General features: G+C 54.9%; 1 protein-coding gene across 2 annotated transcripts in view; it reads left to right on the top strand.

The window, feature by feature from the left end:
* The first annotated feature begins 6,584 nt into the window (after positions 1-6,584).
* Positions 6,585-23,967, top strand: part of Mtcl2 (microtubule crosslinking factor 2) — a 68,476-nt gene continuing 51,093 nt past the window's right edge. Inside the window, exon 1 of one of the 2 annotated variants that reach the window (XM_076851813.1) lies at positions 6,585-7,518. In XM_076851813.1, coding sequence (XP_076707928.1) covers positions 6,844-7,518 — 675 coding nt within the window. In that variant the 5' untranslated portion in view covers positions 6,585-6,843. The remainder of the gene's footprint in view (positions 7,519-23,967) is intronic. The other variant, XM_076851814.1, reaches the window with a different exon arrangement.

The following is a 23,967-nucleotide window of genomic DNA, read 5'->3' as shown; positions in this document are numbered from 1 at the left end:
CAAACACACACAAACAAAACCTCAGCAGGCCTCTGCCCCTGCTCTGTCCCCAAGATCTCAAAGGTGGGGGGTACTGGGCTCCTTGGCTCTTACCAGGAGCTCCCAGGGGCCACCTGGTGTCTGATGCCCACTACTGAGGACCCTTTCCTTAAGGGTAAAATCTGTGATACGCAAATGCTGCGGGAAAGAGCAATGCGGTCGCTCTCTGTCAACGCTCTGCTTGGGGAAGCCCAGGAGCCCAGGGCCGGGCTTTGCCCTGCGGGCTCCCCCTCAGATGGTGTGAGGACTTTCTTCATTGGCCCTGAGTACAGACAGGGAGGTCGCGCACAGCCCAGTGTGGCCCAGAAGACACTCTGTCGGTGGGCATTCTCTATCCTGGCTTGGTGACTGTTGTGTTGTTCAATCATAAAAGTCAGAGCCAGAAGGACTTCAGCTGGCCCCCAAGCGGGTAGCCCTGATCAGCCTGTGTTGGGTGGGTGAACACATGTCTCACAGGCAGCCCCTCTTTACCCATCTAAAAGAGACCCTGTCCCTCTGGCCTTGGTGGAGAGGACTTGGGTCCCTCCTACTCTGCCTAAGACCAGGTGTCCTCCAGGAATCCGGGGATGCCAAAGGACTTCTATTTTGGGAAAAACAACCAAGTGAAGAGTCCTGTTGCCACTTCAAACATGGCTGTTGCAAAGTGTGTTTAAGCTGTAAACGGCCCAGGGTCACATGCCGGGCACTTCCTGCTGCCCCTGCCTGGGTATCCCTCTTATCCACGTTTCCCCCATTCTCCACGCCTGACCACTGGACACTCTGAGAAGTCAGGGAGGGTTGCTGAGCTCTCCCATTCTTTGTCTGCAAATCCAGGAAAATTCAGCGTATGACCTGGCAGCAACACACCTGTCAGATAACAGCCCCCAGAAAGGGGAAGTAGTGGGCATCGGGTGCCAGGGGGCCTGCCACCCCCACTCTGCCCTACCACCCCCACTCTGCCCTACCACCCCCACTCTGCCCTACAGCCGGCCTCCTTTCTCCTCTGCAGACTGCGTGCCACCTCCCACTCAAACTGCGTAGTCATCTCCAGGAAACAACTGGAGTGTCCCTTTAATTAAAGGGAGAAAGGTGAGTGACCCAGGCATGGAGCATCCACTCAGCGCCTCAGTGACATTGGCAGAGAGTTTAGGTGTGAATGGGAAATGTTTCCACTCTCCTGGTAAGAAAAAAGGAAAAAAGAAAGAAAGATATGGAACGGCACCTGCGGGACAATTTCAGCCACACAAAAGAAACTTGAAAAGACCAAGAGAAAATAAGAAGCTGCTACGCCCCTTGTTCCCTGGGGTGACTGGGGCTGGTTTCACTTCAAGTGTTAAACAGGTGCCAGACATGATGGCCTGACATCGTCCCTCATTTGTCCCCAGAGGTCAGATTTCCACTCTCTGAGGTCATTCTGACATACCGTCCTCACAGACTGGCACTCCTGCTGCCCTCAGCTAGCCACTTCATTCCTGTTGTGAATGTCGGCCACGCCCACCCTCCACCTCTACCTGCATCTTACCTGTGTCTTCTGTCTTCCCTCCAGAGCAATGGAAGACAGGTCCCTGCGGCTTTCCAAAGCCAGTCCCAGCCCTGGATGTGTCTGCTTCTGCAGACCTAGCTCATCTCTCCTGTCCCTCTTTTTTCTCCCTGCTGGCCTCACCGGCCCTCTCCCTACAGCCCTCTCCCTACACTCTGCCCTGACCTCCTGTTCACTCTTCAGTCTACTCCCTGTGGCTTCTGTCCCCAAACCCTGGCTCTTTTCAAGGTCCTGGCAGCCCCTTCCTTGCTTCCGAGCTCCTTGGCTTCGGCTCCCTGTCTTTTGAGGCTGGTTTCTCCTCTTTGACCCACTTTCTAGAACCAGGAATTCCTATCTCCCTGATTCTAGGACCAGATTTTCATCCCACAGACCCTCTCCCCCAGTGACCTCAGCGGGTCTCACGGATTTGACTGTTACCTAAATGTCAGTGACTCTCATGGCCGCAGGCCTAACTGCTAGGCGGGGCTCTATCTCCTTCCCATGTCCCTTGCCTGAGTTTTCCACTGGATGCCTCCATAGACACTTCAAACTGAACGTGACCAAAAAGAACTCTTTATTTCCCCCTCCTAATGTAGTACTCGTGTCCTTGACCACCTCCAAGCCTGTCTTTCCTGACGGAGTCAATAGTGCCACCATTCGCTCCCTAGCTGAAGCCAGAAACCAGGGAGTGGGACTTGACTTTGTTTCTCTGGGTCCTCACTCCCAGTCAAGGGTGTCTGACTCTTCAAAGCTCCAGAACACATCTTAAGAACCCATCTTTGCCTATAATCCCAGAAATTTGGGAGACTAAAGCAGGAAGATCATAATTTTTAAAAAATCATTGTATGTATTTCTTTTTACGCAGCGCTAAGGATCGAACCCAGTGCCTCACACATGCTAGGCAAGCGCTCTGTCCCTGAGCCCCAGCCCCAACCCAAGTACCACAATTTTGAGGCCAGTCTCAGCGATTTAGCGAGACCCCATTTCAAAATTAAAAATGAGGGCGGGGTTGTGGCTCAGTGGTAGAGTGCTCGCCTAGCACGCACGAGGCACTGGGTCCGATCCTCAGCACCACGTAAATGTAAAATAAAGATATTGTGTCCACCTAAAACTAAAAGAAATTAAAAATGAAAGGGGCTGGGGATGTAGCTCAGTGATAGAATGCTCCTGAGTTGTATCCCTGGTACTGCAAAAGCAAAACAAAACAAAAGCCAAAACCTTTCTTCCCTCTCCACTGCTTCTAGTCTCATCCAAGCCACTGTCAGCTTCAGTAGCCCCTTGACCCATCTTCTCATCCATTCTCGCCAGCAGCAAAGTAATCTATTTTAAAACCTAAATTAGATTGTATTACTCCCTGGCTTGCATCTCTAATGACTTGTCAATGAGTCAATAATAAATCCTCTGCCCATGGTTTGCCCTCATTCCTGCTCCCCACCCACCTCTATCTTCTCCTTTACCTAATGGGTTCTCCATTTTGACCTTCTCACTTCCTCCAACATCTACCCGACCTGTTCCTCCTTCAGGCCTTTACTCCTGCTCTTCCCTCTTTCCCTGGCTCTTTGAATAACCAAGTTTAAAGACCAGAGGCTGCCCCAATTACCCTATTTTAAGCAGGTTTCCCTACAATCCTTCAGTCAGGAGCTTGTTTCTTTCATGATTTGCATAAGAAACAACTTTTACTTTAGTTACAAAAACCACAGGAGTGAGCCCCTATTTGGTTTCTATCACGTTGGTCAACATAACAGGTTGAATGGGAGAAATAAAACCATTTTTCCACTTGGGTAATCATCGCCTTCCTTGCTTACAATCTGCTATATAATCCTTACAATCATTTAATACATCATTCCTTCTTTTTTATTAGTGCATTATCGTTATGTAGGACAGTGGGGGTTCATTTTGACACATCCATGAATGTCAATAACATAGTTTGCTGTTTCAATCCCTAGTACTTCCTCTTTCCCTCCTTCATTCCCTCTTTTTTTTTTGTACTGGGGATTGAATACCATGGCATTTTATCACTGAGATACATCCCGCCCCTTCATTCTCCTTCTTTTTAAGAATTTAACCTTTTTATTAAAAAAAATATTTATTTTTTAGGTGTAGATGGACACAACACAATGCCTTTATTTTTTATGTGGTGCTGAGGATCGAACCCCGGTCCCGCTGTGCTAGGCGAGCGCTCTACCGCTGAGCCACAATCCCAGCCCCAAGAATTTAACCTTTAAAAAAAAAAAAAAAATGTGGTGCCTCACCTGCTAGGCAAGCACTCCACTTCTGAGCCACAACCTCACCCCCTCTTCATTCCTTCTTTATATAAAACACACTGCGTGCTGATGCTGAGCTGGACAGTTTGCAGCCAATCATCCGATCCAGCAGGCTCTGGAATTGGGTAGTCCTGCATTCAAACCAACCCCAGTCCTGCCACTTCCAAGCTGTATGACCTTGGTCATGCATTCTAGTTTCCCAATGCTGTGTCACAAATCTTGCTTTGCTGTTTGGGTAGGTTCTGTGTTAGCTGGGGTGGCTGCAAGGTGGGGGCTGAGGGAGGGGCTGGGTCATCTGTACCTTCAGGCTCGCATATTTCTGGTGGTCAGTGGGGACCAGAGTTGGAGTTGCTGGCTGGAGCCCCTTCATGTGGCTACTCCATGAGGCCTGGGCTTCCTTCCCACTTGGGGCTGGATTCTCAGGGTGAGTGGTAGAGGTACTCCCCTAGAGCTGCAGCAGAGTCTTATCTCCCCAAATCTAAAAAAAAATCTCAGTGCAGGAAGGACCCTTAGTTCTTTGCTCAGCCAGGGGTGTTGGGACCCAGAAAAGATAAGTGATAGAGTCAGGATCAGATCCTATCCAGGAGGGGAGGTGCAGGCTGCTCTAGTTTCAGGATCACCTGTGTGGCCAAGAGTGTGTCAGGGGTGGCTGAGCCTGATCTGATATGGCGGTATGTCCCCTGTGTGGATTCACACCAGCTAATACCTCCAAGTTCCATGTAGGAGCAAGGGAAGCAGAGAGAATGGCAACAATTTCCAAGGGCTATGTAGCATCTCTATGTCCCACACCAGGACCAGTCTACAAGACCAGGGGTGTCAGAGCTGGAAGAACTCAGTCAACTAGAACATTAGACCAGGCCAGGTGGGGACTCTGAGGCCCAGAAGTAGGAAGCCCTACGGTGGGTCACTAGCCCAAGGGTGCCCCTTCACTGCTTAGTAGTCTTGCTCTATGATTTTTGGTCCATCTCCCTCTATACTGTGTGTTCCATGAGTCCAGGCACTGGCAAGCCCACCAGTGTCTTCAGTGACTTCCCTGTGCTAACAGGGTTGAGTGGGTGAGGTGTGGGTTGTATCCTGACTCTGCCATTTACCATGAATGGATCACATGTTCCTGCTAGGTTTCAGTTTATGCATCTGTCCAATGGGATGGGATCCTTGGCCTCCCTTTGCAAAGTGAAAGGGGAAGGAGTCTGCACACCCTCAGCAGAGGGCGTTGGGGAGGAGAGGCGTGTGTGTGTGTGTGTGTGTGTGTGTGTGTGTGTGTGTGTGTAGGAGCCTCCCAGAAGCCAATGTGCATGTCCCTGAAGCAGTGTTGAATAGCCCTTCTCTCTCCATGGGGGCACCCGCAGGGTCTGAGGGTGCAGGGGCGCTCACACACCTGGGTCCTGATGAAGTCATGCCTTAGGTGAGAGGAGACTCTCCAGGAGTGTATTCGTGGGCAATGTATTCACGGGAAGAGTCATGGAAGAGGAGTTGGTGCTAGCTGTGTCGTGTGTCAGGGCACGGAAAAAAGTGGAGGAAGAAGAGGAAGAAGAAAAAGGAGCAGGAGGAGGAAAGGGGGGAAAGAAAAGAAAAGCATGGAAAAGGAGGAGAAAAACTGGGAGGAGGGAATAACGGGAGGAAGAGGAGGCTGCAGAGGGATTAACACAGCTCTGCCCTCCAGGGGCAAGGGAGCCCACCCTGAGGGTGAGGGACCGCCCTGGGCCAACAGACAAACTTAATCTGGCTCTGCCTTGCGGTGCTTTAGGGTGGGCAGTGGCAGCAAGGCGCCAGGCAGGGTGAGGAAGTTGTAATGGACTCCACAAAGCGGAGAGGAGCTCGGGAGACAGTCCCAGAGGGAAAGAAATCACAACCACGACAGCCGGGGCTCCAGGGCCTTCCGGAGCTGCTCCTGTTTTTTTTTTTTTGGGGGGGGGGAATCCAAAAATACTCCTAAAGCATCCACTGGTGTGACACTAAGTAACGTGTCGTTTCCATTTTTGCTGTACAGAGTCTGAAACCGAGGTAGGGGAGAGGGGACAATGCCTAGGACCGCAGGGGCTCTAGGTGTGCAGAGTGGGCGTTCACCAGCGCTGCACAGTCCTTAGGGCAGCGGGAGGGAAACTGAGGCAGAAGGAGCCCGAGCATGTCCTGGAGGCGTGAGGTTTGAGTCCTTCCCGGCTCTGCCGTTGACCGTGAGCGGATCGCTAGTTCCCCAAAGGCTTCAGTTTATGCATCTGTACGATGGGATCATTGGTGTTGTTTGGCAAGGTTAAAGGGGGCGGAGTTCGCGCACGCTCAGCACAAGGCGAGGGGCTAGGGGCGAGGCGCCGGGTGTGCATGGATGCTGGCTACAGTGTGCTGAGGTCCCGCGGACCTCGGCCGGGGAATCCCCCCTCCTGCCGCTCACGCTGCCCGATCCAGGACACTGGGCAGCGGGGCGCTTCCCGGGGGTGCGATCCCTTGGCCCGCAGGGGAGGGGGCGGCGGAAGAGCGGAGGAGGAGGGAGCCGGGGCCGCGGCTGCCCGGGCCCGCCTGACCCTCGAGGGGGTCGCTGTTGCCTCGCAGATTCCTCCCTCGCTTCCAGCCTGCGTCCCTCCCCGCCGCTCCCGCCGCGTCCGCCTTTTGTTCGCGGAGCCGCGCGCCCCCGAGCCGAGGCGGCGGGGCGCGGAGCTGGCGGGGCTGCGCGGGGGGCGGGCCGCGCCGGGCGGAGCCGGAGTCCTGGCCGCAGCCGGACTCGGAGCCCGAGGCAGCGATCGGCGTGCGGGCGGCCGAGGCCCCGGCGCGCTCCGGGGGCGCGGCGAGGCCGAGGGGGCGGGCGCCGGGCGGAGCCGGAGCCGGAGCCGTGGCGCCTGGAGGCGATCGGGCCGCTCTCTCAAAGCTCAGAGCAGTGGAGAGACTGTGCGGCGGGGGTCGGGTCCGGAGCGCAGCCCCCAAGCTGTGGTGGGCCGAGAGGATCCGCAGCTCGAGCGGCCGGAGCTGCACCGGGACCCTCCCCAGGGACGCCGAGGCCGGGCGGGCCCCGGCCATGCGCGCCGCTCGCTGAGGCCGAGTGAGGCCGCGATGGAGGCGCTGGCGGACGAGCCCCCAGCGCGGGGCTGCGTTCCCCCGCCCGCGCCGGTCCTGGAGAGGAAGAAGAGCCACCGCGCGCCGTCGCCGGCCCGGCCCAAGGACGTGGCCGGCTGGTCGTTAGCCAAGGGCCGCCGTGGCCCAGGCCCGGGCGCCGCTGCAGCCTGTAGCGCCGCGTCCTCAGCGCGGCCAGACAAGAAGGGGCGCGCGGCGGCGCCAGGGGCACGAGGCGCGGGGACGCGTGTGGCCGGGGTTCGCACCGGAGTCCGCGCCAAGGGCCGCCCGCGCCCGGGTGCCGGGCAGCGACCTCCGCCTCCGCCGCCCAGCCTCACAGACAGCAGCTCCGAGGTGTCCGACTGCGCGTCGGAGGAGGCGCGCCTGCTGGGCCTGGAGCTGGCGCTGAGCAGCGACGCCGAGTCGGCGGCCGGGGGGCCGGCGGGGGCCCGCACCGGGCAGCAGCCTCAGCCCGCACCGTCCGCGCACCAGCCTCCGCGGCCTCCCGCTTCCCCGGATGAGCCATCGATGGCCGCGTCGTCGGTGGGCAGCAGCCGTCTGCCTCTCAGTGCCTCGCTCGCCTTCTCTGACCTCACCGAGGAGATGCTGGACTGCGGGCCCGGCGGCTTCGTGCGCGAGCTGGAGGAGCTGCGCTCCGAGAACGACTATCTCAAGGTGGGGGCGCCCAGGGGGAAAGGGAGGCAGCCTTACGAGTGCTGACACGGCCCCTCAGGCCTCTTTCACACTGAACAAACTGGGGAAAGGGGCCCAAAGCCTCTGGGGACCACTCTGAGATCGATCTAGGGGGCCCTCACATTCCCTCTTCTCACTTTTTTTGGGAAGCCCTCTTCGGAGGAGAAACTTGGATAGGACAGTGATCAAAGAACCCTGATTTGGGGACGGGGCCTTGAGAAAATTGCTTTGAAGGGTGCTCTGTGGTGGGGTGTGTAGTCAGTTAGGGGCTCTCTGCTTTCAGCGGCTCAAAACCTGCCCCAGACCTGCAGGCCTTCCCTGACTCTCCTTTCTGGGGCCATTAGTGTGCTCCGCCTCCGGGGAAACCTGTGGCCATTCCTTGCCAAGGACAGGCTGGAACAGAATCCTGAGTCTTTACCCAGGGCTTCCCCAGGCACAGGCCTGTCCCCGCCTGCCTTTTAGGGCGGGTCCACTTTGAAAGCATGACATCTGGGAACATCCCCTTGGCTGGAGTCCACTTCCGCCCAGTCTAACGGTCCCACAGCCTGGGAGGATGATATTGTGGGAGAACCGGTTCAGAGGCAGCTCCCTAGATCCCGGGATATTGTCTTCTGCCTTCTGGGCAACAGGCCTTGTATACAATGGCCCTGGACCGGCCAGTAATGGCCATTGCCCATGTCCTTCCCATACTCCCAGTGGGAGGGGGGAAACTGCTGCCTGAAAGGGACTCTCCCTCTGGGCATGTGGGGACCTGAGAGCTTTTTGGGGAGAGCAGGCTTTGCCTTGGCCCTTTCAGTGGACATGAGTACCTCCTGGATGCAGGCCAGGCTCCCCCTGCCTGTTGCCTAGTTCCCTGGCTGCCCAAGGAGCAGCCTGGCTCTGGGGTGTTGACCTTGGCCTGGAGGCCGGACTCTCATGGGCTTTACAGACTGGGCATGGTTTTGGAAGAGACTGAAATGTTGCTTGCACTTGTCTGTTGATGGCCTGGCACAGCACCCAAAGTATCCCTGGCCAAGAGCCACGGAGTTCACAGCACTCTGCTGAGTTATGTCTGCCCTGTGGCACTTAACTTTGCCTTGTGGTTCTTCTAAAGGGGTTTCTCACTCATTAGAGTATTGGGGTCTTGCCCAGCTGTGTCTCTTGCTCCCCGTTTTCCTCAGGACTTGTGAGGCACTGTTTGGTGAACGCTTGTGGAATAGGACAGGGTCTGCCTGAGGCAGGACGACCTAGCCCTTAAGTGCCTGGCCCTTCCCATTTAACTATTAAATGGGAGGGTGGGTCTTCCCAAAGACCCCAGTGACAATCAGGGTTCCATCAGGCCTTATTGTGTGCGGAAGCCAGTGGGAAGAAGCAGGCAAGTGGAGGGGGGAGGAGGAGGGAGACTACAACGACAGGCCAAAAGAGGACCTTTTGCGCTTGTCCTCTGGAGGCTTTGGGCTGCTTTCCACACTGCCTGCCCCAAAGCTGGATCCTGAGCCCCTCACCCCCCACTGCTCACTTGCAGAGGAGGAGGGCTCACAGTGCTTTGCTTCTAGTCTCATGCACCTGCTCCTGTCCACCCAGGCCCAGCTGGGGACATGGCAGTGCTTGGGACAGGCCTGCACCTTAGTTTCCACCTGAGTTTTAATTTCTACCTGAGTTTCAGGCTTCATGCACAAGCCTCAGGCGCTGTTGGGTCTGGGGTTTATAGCTTCCTGACTGTGAAGTTGGGCAAGTCTCTGGAATTCAGTTTTTTTTCATATGTAAAAATAGGATAATTACACCTTTTGCTCTTTTTAATATTTATTTTTTAGTTCTTGGCGGACACAACATCTTTGTGTGTATGTGGTGCTGAGGATCGAACCCGGGCCGCACGCATGCCAGGCGAGCGCGCTACCGCTTGAGCCACATCCCCAGCCCAACCTTTTGCTCTTTTTAAAAAATATTTTTTAGTTATTGATGGACCTTTATTTTATTTATTTGTATGTGGTGCTGAGAGTTGAACCCAGTACCTCACATATGCTAGGCAAGTGCACTACCACTAAGCCAGGACCCCAGCCCCACATTTCACTCTTAAAAGATTAAATGAGATAATGTGTGCAAACACCATTAGAGTGCCTGGTGTATAGTAAATCTCAGATGACAGTAGCTGAGATCATGTCTATTCCCAAGCGATTTTGGACAGGTTTCCATGTGTACTTCTCTGGGTCTCTTGTGGATTCTATGGGTGCAGCATAGATCCTCCTCCCCACCTGGAGCAGGCTGGGCTTTCTCCGGCCTTTCATTCATTCATTCATTCATTCACCAGCTAACCAGGGTCTTCGGCCTGTGTACTAACACAGATGGAGGGTGGGGATACCACTGTGAACAGGCCAAAGTGTCTGCTTTCCAGGAACCTTGGGGAGACCCGGTACAATAGTAGTCATACTCTAAAGCACATTGTGGATCACAGGGATGTGTGGAAAGTGTAAGGGTGCCAGGAGCACGTGAGGGTGGGGGCTGGGGCTCAGGGAGGCCAAGACCTGAAGGATGACATGGAACCAGTAGACTGAGGAGCTGTCATAAGAACATTCTAGGCTAAGGATAGGTGGGTAAAAGCTTGTTGAGTTTGAGGAGGATTGGAGAGAGCAGTGAGTGAGACCTGACAGTACCGATTCTTGCTGTGTGCGGTGGGACCGCGCATCACTTCTCTGAGGTTTGTTAACCTCAGCTGCCAGCCTCCCAGAGGCAGGGGGACCCTGGACATGGTGCATGTGGCCGTAAATATAGGACTTATGACAGGGTGTTTTGTTGTGGTGATGGTAGTTGTTTTCATTCTGCAGATAGGTGAACTGTGGCCAGAGCAGGGGAGAGACTGGCTGTAGGTCCCAGAGCCAGGTCTCAGGGCAGCCAGGGCTGGGAGTGGGAACAGGCTAGACTGATGTTTTTCTTACCTCTTTGGGTTGCTTTGCTACTGAGGTGCAGCCTAGATAATGAGGGAAAAGACTCAGACCCCAGTGTGCCTGTTGCAGACTGACTGTTCAGGTTGAGGGGTGTGCCCCTGAGTCCAGCAGGTGTCCCGGTTCAGTTTCACCTCCCAGCTGCTGAGGGGACACTGGGGACTATCAGCAGGGGGAAGGGCTATCAGATGACTGTAGATCTCCTGGATTTCCCATTTAGGGAGAACCTGTCGGCGGGAGGGCCCATCCAGGGAAGTGTTAATGGGATAACTCTCTCCCTAAGAAAAGCTAGAAGGACTTTCTACAGAGGAGGTCCTAAGCTTGCTGTCCCTTGAATTATTCAAAAAGAGGCTAGATGACCTCACATGCTTGGATATAGATAGAGTTTGTGGAAAGCAGCTTGTAAGTGGTCCAAAACGTTGGTGGTTGTGATTTCCTGAGGAACGTTCCTGGGGAGATTTTATGTGGTGGCTACAGTTGAGCTGCTTGACCTCGGGTCCCTTCTAGCCAAGGAAGTCTGAAGGTTATTAACTGCCAAAGTTCCAGAATCCAGAGATGGAACTATCACTGCAGAATAGACACGTCAACTATGTTTGACCTTCAAAGCCCCAGTGGTCTGAAGTCAACCATGACCACTAACAGTTACCATGTCCCATGTGGCGAGGACAGGCTAGGAACCCACTGGGTGTGGATGGAAGAATCAGAGAGCTTGAGCCGGAAGACCTGGCTTGGAGACCTGGTTTTACTATTTTCTGTTTGGCCACGGCAGGTCACTTGGCCTCTCCCAGCTGCTTTTTTCTCAGCTGTATGATGAAGACTCTGGAGCCAGCCAGGGCAACCTCAAAGGATTGTTTTCATCAATCCTGGAGGTATGAATAGACAAGAAAACATTTTGCAGAAAGTGAAATCCCACAACGTATGGGGAACTGTTATTATTGTTAGCCAAGGAGCAGAGAGGATATCCATGTGTTCCTTCTAGAAGAACTGGAAGAAGACTGGAGGGTGGATTTCCTTAGCTTTAGAATGTTAATAGAGCAGGAGCTACTCCAGGGAGGGCCGGAAGGTAGGATGCACTCCTTGCTGCTCTGTGGGCTCTGGGGACCAGGCCTCCTTGGAGGCTCTAACTGTGTCTAGGTGTTTGCTCAGGAAGCACCCCACTGACCCCAGTTGCCCTTATACAGATGGATCAATGCAGGCTCCAGGTCTTGCAGCCATGACTCCAACGCCTGTTGGTCTAACCCAGGGTCCTGTTCTTTCTTTTCTTCTCCATCTCCTTCTTGAAGAAGAAGTCCTCCTCTCCTTCCTCCTCCTGCTCTTTCCATCTTTATTTTGTATTTTGAACTCAGGGACAATTTACCACTCAGCCACATCTCCAGCCCTTTTTATTATTTCTTTTTAAATTTTGAGGAGTCTCACTAAGTTGCCCAGGCTGACTGTGAACTTGCCAATCTCCTGCCTCAGCCTCTCGGAGTCTCTGGGACGACAGGAGTGCCTGACTGCTCCCAGCTAGGGGTCCTGTTCTTCCTGCAGTGTGACCAGAGCTGAGCATTTGTTGCTAACACCAATCCTTCTCTAAAGTGGAGGACAGGCATGCTGTCCAGGGTCGTGGGGGCCCTCCACTGTAAGGTGAAGGTGAAGTGCTCAGTCAACACTATTGCCTGACCCACCGTGGCCTTCCCTAATGCTCTCCTGCAGGCATCCATCACCCATCCATCCATCAGCAATGTTTTCTGAGTGCCTCCTGGGTGGTGCCAGTCCACACAGCAGGTCACTGTATGTAGCTCTTCTCAGCTCCTGGATAGAGGGAGGGCTCCAGTCTGTCAGTGGGGAGAGGAGAGGAATGGTCACCTTGGTCAACAAAGCCCAGCTGGTCCCTACCTGGAGTCCCAGCCTGAAAGGTAGCCTGGAGGAGGTTGCTCTGAGACCTGGGGCTTTAAGAATTCTTAGCACTTGCCTGTCAGCGGGGAGGGGACAGCTCCTGCAAGATGGAAAATGTGAGCAGAGGCTGCTGTGCCCTGGGGGGACTTCTGGACACCCAGGACTGCCAGCTTTCCTTGTGGAGGGGCTGGGCCTGTGTCCAGGCACATTCTCTCTCCCCCAACTTTTATTTTTTGAACCCAAGGGCACTTAACTAACCACTGAGCCACATCCTCTGCCCTTTTTTGTATTTTTTTAGAGACAGGGCCTCGCTGGGTTGCTGAGGCTGGCTTTGAGCTCTAGATCCTCCTGTCTTAGCCTCCTGAGCTGCTGGGATTACAGGCATGTGCCACCACCCCCGGCCACATCTATTCTCGTCCACACAAATTTATGTACAAACATTATAGCTCAATCTCAGAGACCAAAGCCACTCACACTGACCTCACAGACACATCCTGTGACACACTGAAGTCATTCCCTTCCAGAAGCATCCCTCGGGCAGGCTCGAAAGGATCCAAACTGAGATATAAACATTCACATAGAGGTGACATGAGATCCTGTACCCACAGGCATGGACACAAGTGCAGATCATGCAAATGTCAGGGATGCAGCATTTGCCAAACAAGTGTACCCAGACACAGACACAGTGACATGTGTGTGTCACTCCCACACAGAAACAGGAAATCCTGGTCAGCGTTTCCCTGGAGCTAGTGTGTACAAACTCCTCCTGTGTTCAGCTCCTCTGCAAGGCTTCCTTCCACAGGGCAGATGGGAACAGTGAGGGCACGCCAGGGTCAGGGCCTTGGCTCTGTAACTTTCTGGAAGTGAGGTCCAAGGAGCTTAGCTGGGCCGGGAGGTGGTGGGTAGGGCCTTTGGATCTCTGGGTCAGGAGAAGTTGCACCCAGGCCTCTGAGGCCAGGCTCTTGGACCTGGGCCCGGTGGGGCTGACAGTTGCAGGCTGCAGGAGGAACACTGCCCCCGGGTGACTCCCTTCTAATCTCTTCGGAATTTCCTGCTGGCCCATCTTTCCTCCCTGCTTCTCATTTGCTGGGGGCTACAGAGGGCCACGCCGTCCCCATTTGTAAAGTTTTGTGTGCCCAGTTCTGGGCTGGAGATGGTGGAGGAGCCCGGGGAGATTTAAGCTCTCAGGAGGGGCTGGCAGGTTTCCTGGAGGCGGCATGGCAGCTGGGGAGTCAGCCTTTGAGTGACTGCCTCTGTGCTTGAGGAACAGTGCCTGGAACTGTGCCTGGCACATTGGAGGGGCTCAATCCATAGAGGTGTGTGTGAGGGAATGAAAGGCAGTGGCCGGCTCTGGGGCTGGGCTGCAGGCCTGCAAGAAGAGCTGGAGTGCTGAGAGCCATAACTGGAGAGCATGGCGATGGGGCAGAGTCTGGGAAGGGGAGTGGACCCAGCTGGGCACTGTCGACACCTTGCTAAGAGGAGGGTCCTGTGGCAAGGCAGGGCTGCTTCCCCCATGTGTCTGAAGCACAGGGCACAAGGCCTGGCCTAGGTCAGGGCCTGGAGAGGGAGGGAAGGAAGACTCAGAAATCTCTTGGACAAACTCCATCTTTGGGATCTCTGGGGCCAAATCTCACTTTGCTGCCTCCTCCCTGTGCGAAATCTCCCTGTGCCAGGTCCCTCATCAAGCCTCGGTCTTCCTATCTGTGCAATGGGAATTGCGACCCTTTCTCGCTGGCGTTTGGGAGGATTAGTGGTCAGGTATGTGTCGCGCCCAGCACCATCCTGTACAGCCTCTGGGGCAGAGGAGACCCGGGGAGGGGCATGGTGAAGTCCAGCGCAAGGGCCTGATCTATAGACAGTACCACCCTCCTCCTGTGTGTGACCTTACCTGTGGTCACACTCACTCTGCTTTGCTACTGGGAGGAACTTGGAGCTGGGTTGGGGAAAGAGCCTGAGACCATGAAGTGTTCTGGACGGGCTGGCTGCCCCAGGTGCGCTGGAGGCCTCCAGGTCAGCACCACTCTGCGTCTGCTGGCCGCCCTGAGGCAGGCGAGGAGGCGGGACAGCCCTCCCTTCTCCAGAGCCTGGGGGATTTAAGAGCATTGCGTCTGGACCCCAAAGACTTGTGCTTGGATCCTGCCTCTGCCTTTTCCTTTCTGATCTTTTTTCTTTAGCGGGCAGGGGGAGGGTTACCGGGCATTGATCTCAGGGGTACTCGACCACTGAGCCCCATCCCCAGCCCTATTTTGTATTTTATTTAGAGACAGGGTCTCACTGAGTTGCTTAGTGCCTCTCTTTTGCTGAGGCTGGCTTTGAACTCACGATCCCTCTGCCTCAGCCCCCCCAAGCCACTGGGATTACAGGCATAATCCCACCACGTGCACCACCATGCCCAGCTCTGACCTATTGCTTTCTGAGCCTTAGTCTCCTCATCTGTAAAACAGTGTATAGGTGGTACTTGCCCTGCAAGGTGTGTGAGGATTAAATAGGAGAAAGCATGTATGTCGGCATCAGCCCTCCTCACTGTCACTCCTACAGGCTCAGCCTTAACCCTTCATCATCACTTGGCAGTGGTCTCCCATGGAGCTTGGGCCCTTGGTGGCAGGAGCGGTGCCTGGCTCTGGGTGTGCCTCTTCAGTTCTAGTCTGGGAGGGGTGTGTGGAGCTGAGCTGGTGAGCACCCCAGACACTCTTTCCCTCGAAAGTCAGAGCCTCAGACACAGAACCTATTGGGCCCTCTGCTGATGGAGGTCGGCCTTGGGGTCCCCACTGTTAAATGGAGGTGATGGTCTCCCATCGCCAGGGCCATAAAGAGAAACGAGGGCTCTGGGGAAAGTCTGGGTTCCCAGCTGCGCTGGGCCTGCTTGGCTCCCTGGGCCCTGGTTGATTGCACCAACCTCTCCCTGCCCGCTCCTCCCTAGCCGGGCCCCAGTGCCTGTGTGGTCACACCTCCCAGCCCTGCTCCACCCAGGTTCCAGGCTGTTGTGGGACACACCCCCGACCCTGTCCTGGGCTCTTCCCTCCCAGGGCCTTTGCCCTTGCAGTTCCCTGCTCTTTCTCCCGCTTTCCCCTCCCCCTGTGAGTCTGGCAGCTTCTCCTCAGGGTTGCTCCAGGCCAGGTCCCTGTGTCAGACACACCTTGGAGCTTCTCAGAGGCTCCTTTGGGGAATTCACCAGATAGTGATTAGATTACTAATCAGGTAATTTCAGGTTTCCTATCAGCCCCTCCCCCCCTTCTCTGCATGGATCTGGGACCATCCTGGATTCTTATCTCCAGAGAGGTTGCATGCTTGCCAGAGGTCACACAGCATTTAAGTGACACATGGATGAGGATCTTGTGGTGCACATTTTGGAATGCCAGGCAGGGGCTTGGCAGGAGCTGAGATGCGGGTGTGAAATGCTCCAGGGTGCCAGAGGTCAGACTGTGTGGCCCTGAGCCACTCTCTTGACTTGCAGCCTCCTTTCCATCTCCGAAGACCTCAGCTCCCTGCTCTCTCTTGGTTAAGCCCAGAAGCAATTTGGGGGATGTTTTCCACATATCCAGATCCAAAGCTGACTTCCTTCCTGTTCACAAGGAAAGGACCAGAGGGACACTGTCAGGCGCTCCCTCTGTGACGGCCCCTCAGAAGCAGCAGGGGCTCCCTGTTCTGCCTGTGAGTCCTTCAGTGGGACGGTGACAAACTAGGTGTGCAAGTCAGCAGTCTCCAGGGCTTTCCCATCACCAACACGAACGTGCATGCCATACGCACACACACAGCTCTGTGCACAGGTCTGGGAGGCTGGTTCCTGACTGGCTATGGGGCCCTCATTGCTCTTCTATGAAGGGGCAGGAGATCGGGACAGTGCCTGCTTTGAAAGGATCATCACTGAGCAAGAGATGTCCAGCCTCTGCCTGGTGTGAGGCACACGCCAAGTCCTTGAAAATGTCTGTATTTTTGTCACCCCATTATAGAGACCCTCTAGTTTACGAGAGCTCAAACGGGATGCTGGCTGGGCCACTTAGTGTGTGACTTTGGGCAACATGTGTGGTCTCTCTGACCCCAGGTCCCTACCCATTGGGACTGCTCAGGATGCCAGGACAGAACGGAGCCGGGTACTTCCCTCTTTATTGCTCATAAGAGAAGTGGGATCTCGGAGGTCTCCAGGACCAGGCAGCCTGCAGGGACATTGGGTGGCACAGAGCTGTCTGGCTGACCCTCCTCCAGGACCTTTGACCCTGACTCTCCCAAACAAGAGCTTTCACCCAAGGAGGCTAAGTGGCATTACACTCTGGGCTGGGAGACGGGAGCTCAGAGTCCCTCCCTCTTCAACTCTGGGCCTCCTAGAGAACCATGGGATGGTCTCCTGTCCATCTCTAGGCCTCAGTGTCCCTCTGTGAGGGATGGGGTCTTTGGGTTCCCCTCCGCCTGCTGCTGTGCAGAGTGCATATGAACTGAAAGGGACATGGAGGCTTTTGCCGTCCCCTCCTTTGGATTCAAGTGTGATGATCTCATCTGGAACCTTGACAGACCCCTGGGGACTGGCAGAAGGGATAGCAGATGGCAGCCTTGGCCCCTTGGGTGGGATTGGCATGTGCCCCTGTGGCCACTGCTGGCCCACCCTGCTGGTCAGCCCTTCTGGGGCTGGAGTGAGTGGCGGGGAGTAGAGCAGGAAACAAGTATCCCAGAGCCAGGGAGACAGATGGACAGGCAGCCCGGTCTTGGTCAGAGGGAGGGAGCATGGTGGCCAGGCTGCATGTGGGAAGAGGCAGCCGAGCAGGGGCTCCTGTTCTCCATGGCACGGCTGCCATCCTGCAGAGTCCGGGCTCTGTCGTCCTGCCTGGGTCTGCCTGGGACCTGGGATGAGGTGACAGATCTGGGTAAGGTCTGGAATCTGGCAGGCCTGGGGCCTGGGTGTCAGTGGCCTGGCGTCTGAAGCCACCGTGGACATTAGCCTCACAGAGTCAAAGAAGTGGATTCACAAACCAACTGGAAGGAGTTCTCTGCAGGGGTGCGATGGGGTAGTCAGCTCGCACTCTGAGGCCCCTTTATGACTCGGCAGCCATTTACTGAGCTGCCCTGCGTGTCCCGGGCACCAGCCTAGGTTCCGCTTTCCTGACCCTCGCAGCCTAGAGGCTGACCGACCTTCCATGAGCAAACAGAAAAGTAAATGAGTGTCCCAAACACTCATTTCCAACACACCACCGGCTACCATGCTCTCTCCCTCAGGCCAAGGCCCAGGCTGCCTGTCCATCTGCCACCCTGGCTCTGGGCCATTTGTCTCCTGCCATGGTTCTGGCCACTCATCCCAGCCCTTGAAGGGACATTCCAGTCCCACCCAAGCCTGTGATACTTACTGTGAGAGGAAGAAAGGGTTAAGCCAGACAGATGGGCTCATGGGTCTGGAAGGTCTCCGGAGGTGGCCTTGCAGTGGGCACCTCTGGCAGGAAAGGGGGGCAGTCCTGAGGGCAAGGCAAGGGCAGGTGGGACAGGCCAGGTGTGGCCCCAGTGGCTGGAGTGTGGCCAGTGTGAGGTAGAGCTGGGGAGATGAACGGGAGAGGTGGGGGGTAGGGGCTGGGGCCTGTGCAACTGGGTTTCATTTTGAGTGTGGTGATGAGTCCACCAGCATGGGTGAGGTTTTGCTTTCTTTTGCTTTTCATTTTCAGTCAGGTAATGTATTAAGGTGTAATTTACATACGGTAAAATGAGTTTTGACAACCCAGTTTGTAATCATCACCCCAGCTAAGATATAGAACTCAGTCAGGTACTGTGGCACACACCTCCAATCCTAGCAGTTCAGGAGGCTGAGGCAGGAGGATCCCAGATTTGAGGCCAGCCTCAGCAATTTAGCGAGACCCTGTCTCAAAATAAAAAGGACTGGGGATGTGGCTCAGTGGAAAAGCACCCCTGGGTTCAGTCCTTAGTTCCAAAACAGGGCTGGCAGTGCAGCTCAGCAGTGGCAGAGCCCTGGTTTCTACCCCTAGCACCTCAAAATGAAACAATAGTCCCATAGCCCTCCCAAATTTTCTTTGAGGTCATTCCCTTCCTCTACCTTAGACCTGAGAACCACTTACCTGTTTTCTGTCCCAATAGTCCAGAATGTAGAGATCCCTCAGTTCAGGGAGCTGACTCTGGGTGGGGGGAGCTGGGGGACTCCACTCCTGCAGTCTCTTCTTGGTGGCTGGTAACAGCCAGCCTCCTGCCTTCAGGAACCTCGGGTCTTCTTGGGTTTCTCCCTGTCCCCTCAGGGCCAGCTGTGGACTGTTGCTGGGTTTGCATCATCCATTGCCACTTGCTGTGTTTCTGCAGAGGGGCTAGTGTTGGTCACTGTCCTCTCCCGTAGCCCAGTCTGCGTGGTGCTCATGCACACATGGTCACGTGGGAAGATTCCAGAGAACCCCGAATCTAAACTGCCCCGCCATCCTCATTAGACAAAGATTCATCATCTTGTGTCTGTGTAGATTTTTTGCAGAAAGGAATCCTTAGAACATTTAAAATGTGGTTTGAAAGTAGAGCCCTGCTTCCCCCATATATGCCCTGATGGTGGAGGGAAGGACCTGGGACCGTGACCTGTGTCCCACAGGTGAGGAAACAGGCTTCTCCTTATTTCAAGTTATGGGCCCCTTTAAATTCCCTGCTAAGAATAAGCCTCAGGATAATCTTCTAAAATGCAAAGGAGGGGCTGGGGATACAGCTCAGTTGGTAAACAGAATGTATGGAATGTATTGATAACTTTGGAATTATAGTAGTTCACAGGCCTGTCACCAAGCTCCTGAGTTAATACAGTTACTGATGGGGCTGGGATTGTGGCTCAGTGGTAGAGTGCTTGCCTTGCACGTGTGAGGCCCTAGGTTCCATCCTCAGCACCACATTAAAAAATAATAGTAAATAAATAAACATATTGTGCCCATCTACAACTGAAAAAAAATATTTTAAAGAAAGTTACTGATGAGCATAAGCAATGTTTTGACATTTCTACAACAACCGTTACAGGCTATGAAAACTTTTGTGATCTCTTTTGGCAGCAAAGTCACAGGTGCTGCTAACACAACCCTGATGTGTTCAGGGAGTTCAGAATAGAAGAAAATTTTGATTTTCAGTTAGAGATTATTGAAATCAAAGATAAGATTTTTCAACTTCATGGGTTCCCTGAATTGTGATACAGAGGAGGGATCCCGAGGGCAGAGGTCTGTGTCCTGCTTGGAGTTCTCTTCGTTGGCCGGGTTAGGCCTGGCCACAGCCCATCCTCTGCTTCTCTGTGGCTCTTGATCTGTAGAAGAGGGATGAGCTCTGGCTCACCGGACCCGAGGTTTTCTGCAAGGACCCATGAGATGATCCAGATGGAATGTCTTTGTAAACTGTGGTCTCCTATTATTAGCAGCAGCGTGAGCTCATATTGGGCCCTCTGGCCCAGCCTGGACCAAGAGACTCTTCCTGGCCAGTCCCCCAGGACTCCTGGGAACCAGTTCTGCCTCTGAGAGCTGCTTCCTGCAGGCTGCCCTCATGGGTCACCAGGGCTGGATGGAAAGACACTTTGTGGGCAGGGAGTGAATGGGGAGCAGGGGGTTCCCTGGGCAGACGGATTTAACCCCTCTCCTCGGGTGGCGTGGGGGTCCGAGATCAGCTCTGGATCTGCCCAGGCTTCCCCTGTCCCTTTGTAGCTGGCCTGAAGCTGGGGTCAGGAAGATTTACTAAGACTTACTTATTCACCTGCCCATCTGCTGCCCTGGGCGATGCTGGGGACCAGACATGGATCAGATCCAGCCCAGCCCTCCCCCCAGCTTCCGGGAAAGATAAAGACTTGAAAATAGACAAATACATCCCAAAGTTGTTGGCACAAAGGACCTGGGAGTTAAGAGTGTGGGTTCTGAATCAGATTAGGAGAGGAGGGAATGTTCTGGAGGGATGAGATAGTTAGGAGTGAGCCTGGTGAAGGCCATTCTAGCATGGGTAGTAGCCCGAGTGAACCTGGAAGAAGACACAGTTACCATGCATAGGCCCAGGGTCACCGGACTTGTGTGGATTCCTGCTCTGCTCCTCCCTTGCTTAAGCAGCTCTGGGAAATCTCTGAGCCTCAGTTTCGTTAACTGCAAAATGGAAACATTTTCAGCAGCCACCTCACAGGGTTGGTGAGAGGATTAAACTATCAGTCATGCCTGTGTGCACCTGGGCTGGGCCTGGTGTTTTGAGCCTCCTGGGAGGCGATGGCCATATTTTTACTCATGGTATATGTGGGTGCTGGGGGCAGGAACAAGACAGTAGTCAGGGGACCTGGAGTTGGCTTGAGGTCCAGATGCAGAAGCGAGGAGAAAAGTGGAGGAGACAGAAAACACCGCTTTTTTCCAACTTCCTCCAATAAGCAGCCTGCTCATCAGGGACTGCCCTGGCTGCAGTGTGGGTGCCTTGTCTCTGTCTCTGTCCTCCTAGTCTGCTCTCTGGTGGCCGTCTGGGTTAGATGGTGAGGGTATCTTCAAGGGTAGCCCTCACAGGGACAAAGGCAGCTTGTACCAGAGCTGGACCAAGGGAGACTGGCAGGCTGTTCCTGGGCTGCCCCTCTTTCCTTCAAGGCAGCCTTTGGACTCTGGGACTGAGAACTGGGCTCTCAAAGCTCTGAGATGGCACTGCCAGGCGATGTGACCTATTGTGTCTGCAGTGGAGGATGAGCTTTGAGGTCCCCCCATGTAGGGAGCAGGGAGACTCCAACAACCTGGTGTAGCCACAAGGCCTGCTAAGTCCTGGGGGGTCTGGCCCCTCCCACTCCTGTTGCAGAGGGCGGCTGGGAAGGGTGGGGCTCTGCAGGCCCCTGGGCTGTCTGGGGAGTGGCTGGGAAGTCTGAGCCCCCCACTGCCTTCCCCACAGGCACCCCTTGGTTGGACTTGTCACTGGAGAGCTTCCCTGGGCTGAAGCTGCAGGACTGACGGCCCAGAAGATTCCCGGCCTCAGTGTGGACCCAGCCTCTGCAGTCGAACAGGGTCCTGCCCTCTGGGAGCCCCACAGTGCCCAGCAGCCCCTTTCCCAGCCCCCACCTCAGGCCCTGGAAGCTCAGAGCCCCTGCCTGTGTCCTGCCGTCACCAGCCACTACCCACAGCCCAGCAGACAGCCCCAGCCACAGGCCAGCCTTTGTGAAGCCACCCTCTCATGCGGGGCTCCGTCAGGAGGGGCTAACCAGCATTCTGCCTGCAGCTGGGACAAGTCCCTGAGAGGCCTGGTCCCCTGGGCCCCCACGGGAAGAGACAAAGCTGGCAGGAGTGCAGTGGCCTGCACAGTCAGAAACAGACGGTGGTGCTGGGGTGGTGCCGGGCGGGCAGGGAGGCAGCTGCTCATGGAGAAAGAATGTTCTCGCCTTCACTTCTGTAGTGGAGAGCCCTTGGGCTTACTGAGACCTATCCTGGGTCAGGCTCTGGGCGGGGACTTGTGTGGAGAGGTGGGACTCTTGCCCTTTTAGGGAAAAAAGACTGGAAGGAACATGGAATTGCTAGTGTTTCTTCTTCAGCAGGCCTGGGTTGCCAGGGAGAATTCCTAACCAGTTCCCCGTGGTGCCAATGCTGAGTCAGGCACCACACTTTTGAGAGCCACTGTGGTTCAAGGTCAGGTGGAGGAAGTATGCATGGTTTGTGTTTTGTGTATTTTTGTGTTTCTATGATTGTTTTACTTTTATAGCAAAAACAGTTACTTAAAAGTTAAATATGCGGGTCTCAAAAATGACTACAGTGTTCTGGGTATGGGCCTTTGCGGAAAGATGTCACCTTCCACGATCTAAATGCTGTACACCTGGTAATATAGCCCAGTGTCAGGAGCTTACAGGTTACTGCTCCTTGTCTCAATCCAAACTTGAGTGTCCACTCAGACCCCCACATGCTCCCCACTAACAAGTTGGATAAGTGAGGTGCTGGGAATGGTGTAGCGAGGATTTGAATTCTGGCCCAAGAGGCTGAGCTTAGTCTGGATTCTGCAGCGTCTGCTCGCACTTCCTGAGTGCCGGTCCCTTTGCGCTTCCTTACTCCGCCAACTGAATGGGCCCGGGACCCCTCACTTCCTCTTTTCTCTCACTGGTGTGATCATTGACTGTCCCACTTCCTCCTTTCCCACTTCTGTCCCGTCCGCTTGGCGCGGTGGTGGGTGGTGAGTCTGGCTGCTTTGGCGCGGGGTGCCCTGGTGAGGGGAGGGCATCCACTTTAGCGGGTGCTGCTGAACACCCGCCCAGAACAGAGGCCCTGGGGCAAGTGGGGATTGAGCCCCTAGGGGACAGCAGAGTGAGCCAGCATCTGTGGGGATGCAGATATTACCTGTCCCCACTGCCATCCTCTCTGGGGTTCAGAACTGCTAAGAAACAGTCCCGGGCATCAGATGATGAAGACCTCTAAGAGCCGCTTGGAGGATCTGCCGCCTACTCTCCTGGAATTAAACCCCAGGCTGTTCCCCGGTCCCCACAGGGAGCCGCCCCATGGCACGGGCTGCCTTGGTCCCCTGAGTGCTTGCTCCTCCCCTGGACTCCAGTCAGCTGGGGCCCCGCATCCCAGGCCCTTCCTTCCCGTGTTCTTTGGGGAAGGAGGGCTCTGAGGGCTGGGGCCTCCAGCTCTCCAAATTGGTCCTCTCTCTGGAGTGTCCCTTCTCCTCCTGGGACCCCTCCACCCCGCTGCCCCCTGCTTCCATCAGCGCCAGCTTCGGGGGCCTTCTCTGGCGATCCCTTACGACTCCGTTTCTCTTTTTAATGTGCAGAGTTATTTAAGGAGTCATTCACACTAAAAGCAGATGTCATTATCCCCCGCGTGACTCAGTTTTCACCTGTGTCACAGAACAGACTAGTCACGCACCTCTGCTGCCGGGTCCCCGCACACCGCCTCACTCAGCACTTCGCATCGTTCACCTGTCCTGGTCTCCACACCTGGACCTGCACTGGTGTGTTCCTGCGGTGTGTCGGTCAGGAGCCTGTGGGATGCTGAGCTGCGCGCTTGACGTGGGGATACTGCGGGAGGGGTGGCCTTCCAGGCTCTCACAGTCGCTGGGTCGCAAACTGTTCCACAGAGTATAGCAGCTGTGCCAATGATTACAAAGCAGAAGTGAGGGACAGCTGGGAGCTGGTGACAGAGGTGGCAGGAGCTGCCCTGAGGAAGTGAGGTCACCTCTCAATCCCTTCCACTTAAAACTCAAACCCAGACTCTTCTCTTGGCCCCTGAGGGACCTATTAAGGCTGATCCGTGTGTGTTACCCAATCTTAAATTACCCTGAGGCTATTTCTTGCTGTGTCTTTAATGCACTGAGTTCTTTCCTGCCTCTGAGCCTTTGCATACACTGTTCCCTCTGCCTGGAATAGTCTCTCCCTGGCACTCTTGTGTGTCTTCCCTTCTTGCCTCAGCTTAATGACCTTTTAAAATGACCTCCCTGACCATGTATCACCTTCACCAACCACTCTATTATATTACGCACAATGCTACGTTTTTAATTTTGTTTTGCCTCCATGGCACTTAACAGTATATGAATTTTAAAATATTTTTGTTTACTGTGTGTTTTCCTAATGAGACTTGGGGCAGAAGATCCTGAAGGAACTGGTCACTACTATCCCTCCCTGCCCCTGTGCTCACTACAGGGCCTCACACAGAGTTGGCACTCATAAGTGTTGGTTGGTGTTCCCCAGTGTATTAGTTTTCTGTTGCTGCTA

The sequence above is a fragment of the Callospermophilus lateralis genome, chromosome 3, assembly GCF_048772815.1.
Source record: "Callospermophilus lateralis isolate mCalLat2 chromosome 3, mCalLat2.hap1, whole genome shotgun sequence".
NCBI lineage: Eukaryota > Metazoa > Chordata > Mammalia > Rodentia > Sciuridae > Callospermophilus > Callospermophilus lateralis.
This window is presented reverse-complemented; position numbering and strand designations above follow the sequence as displayed.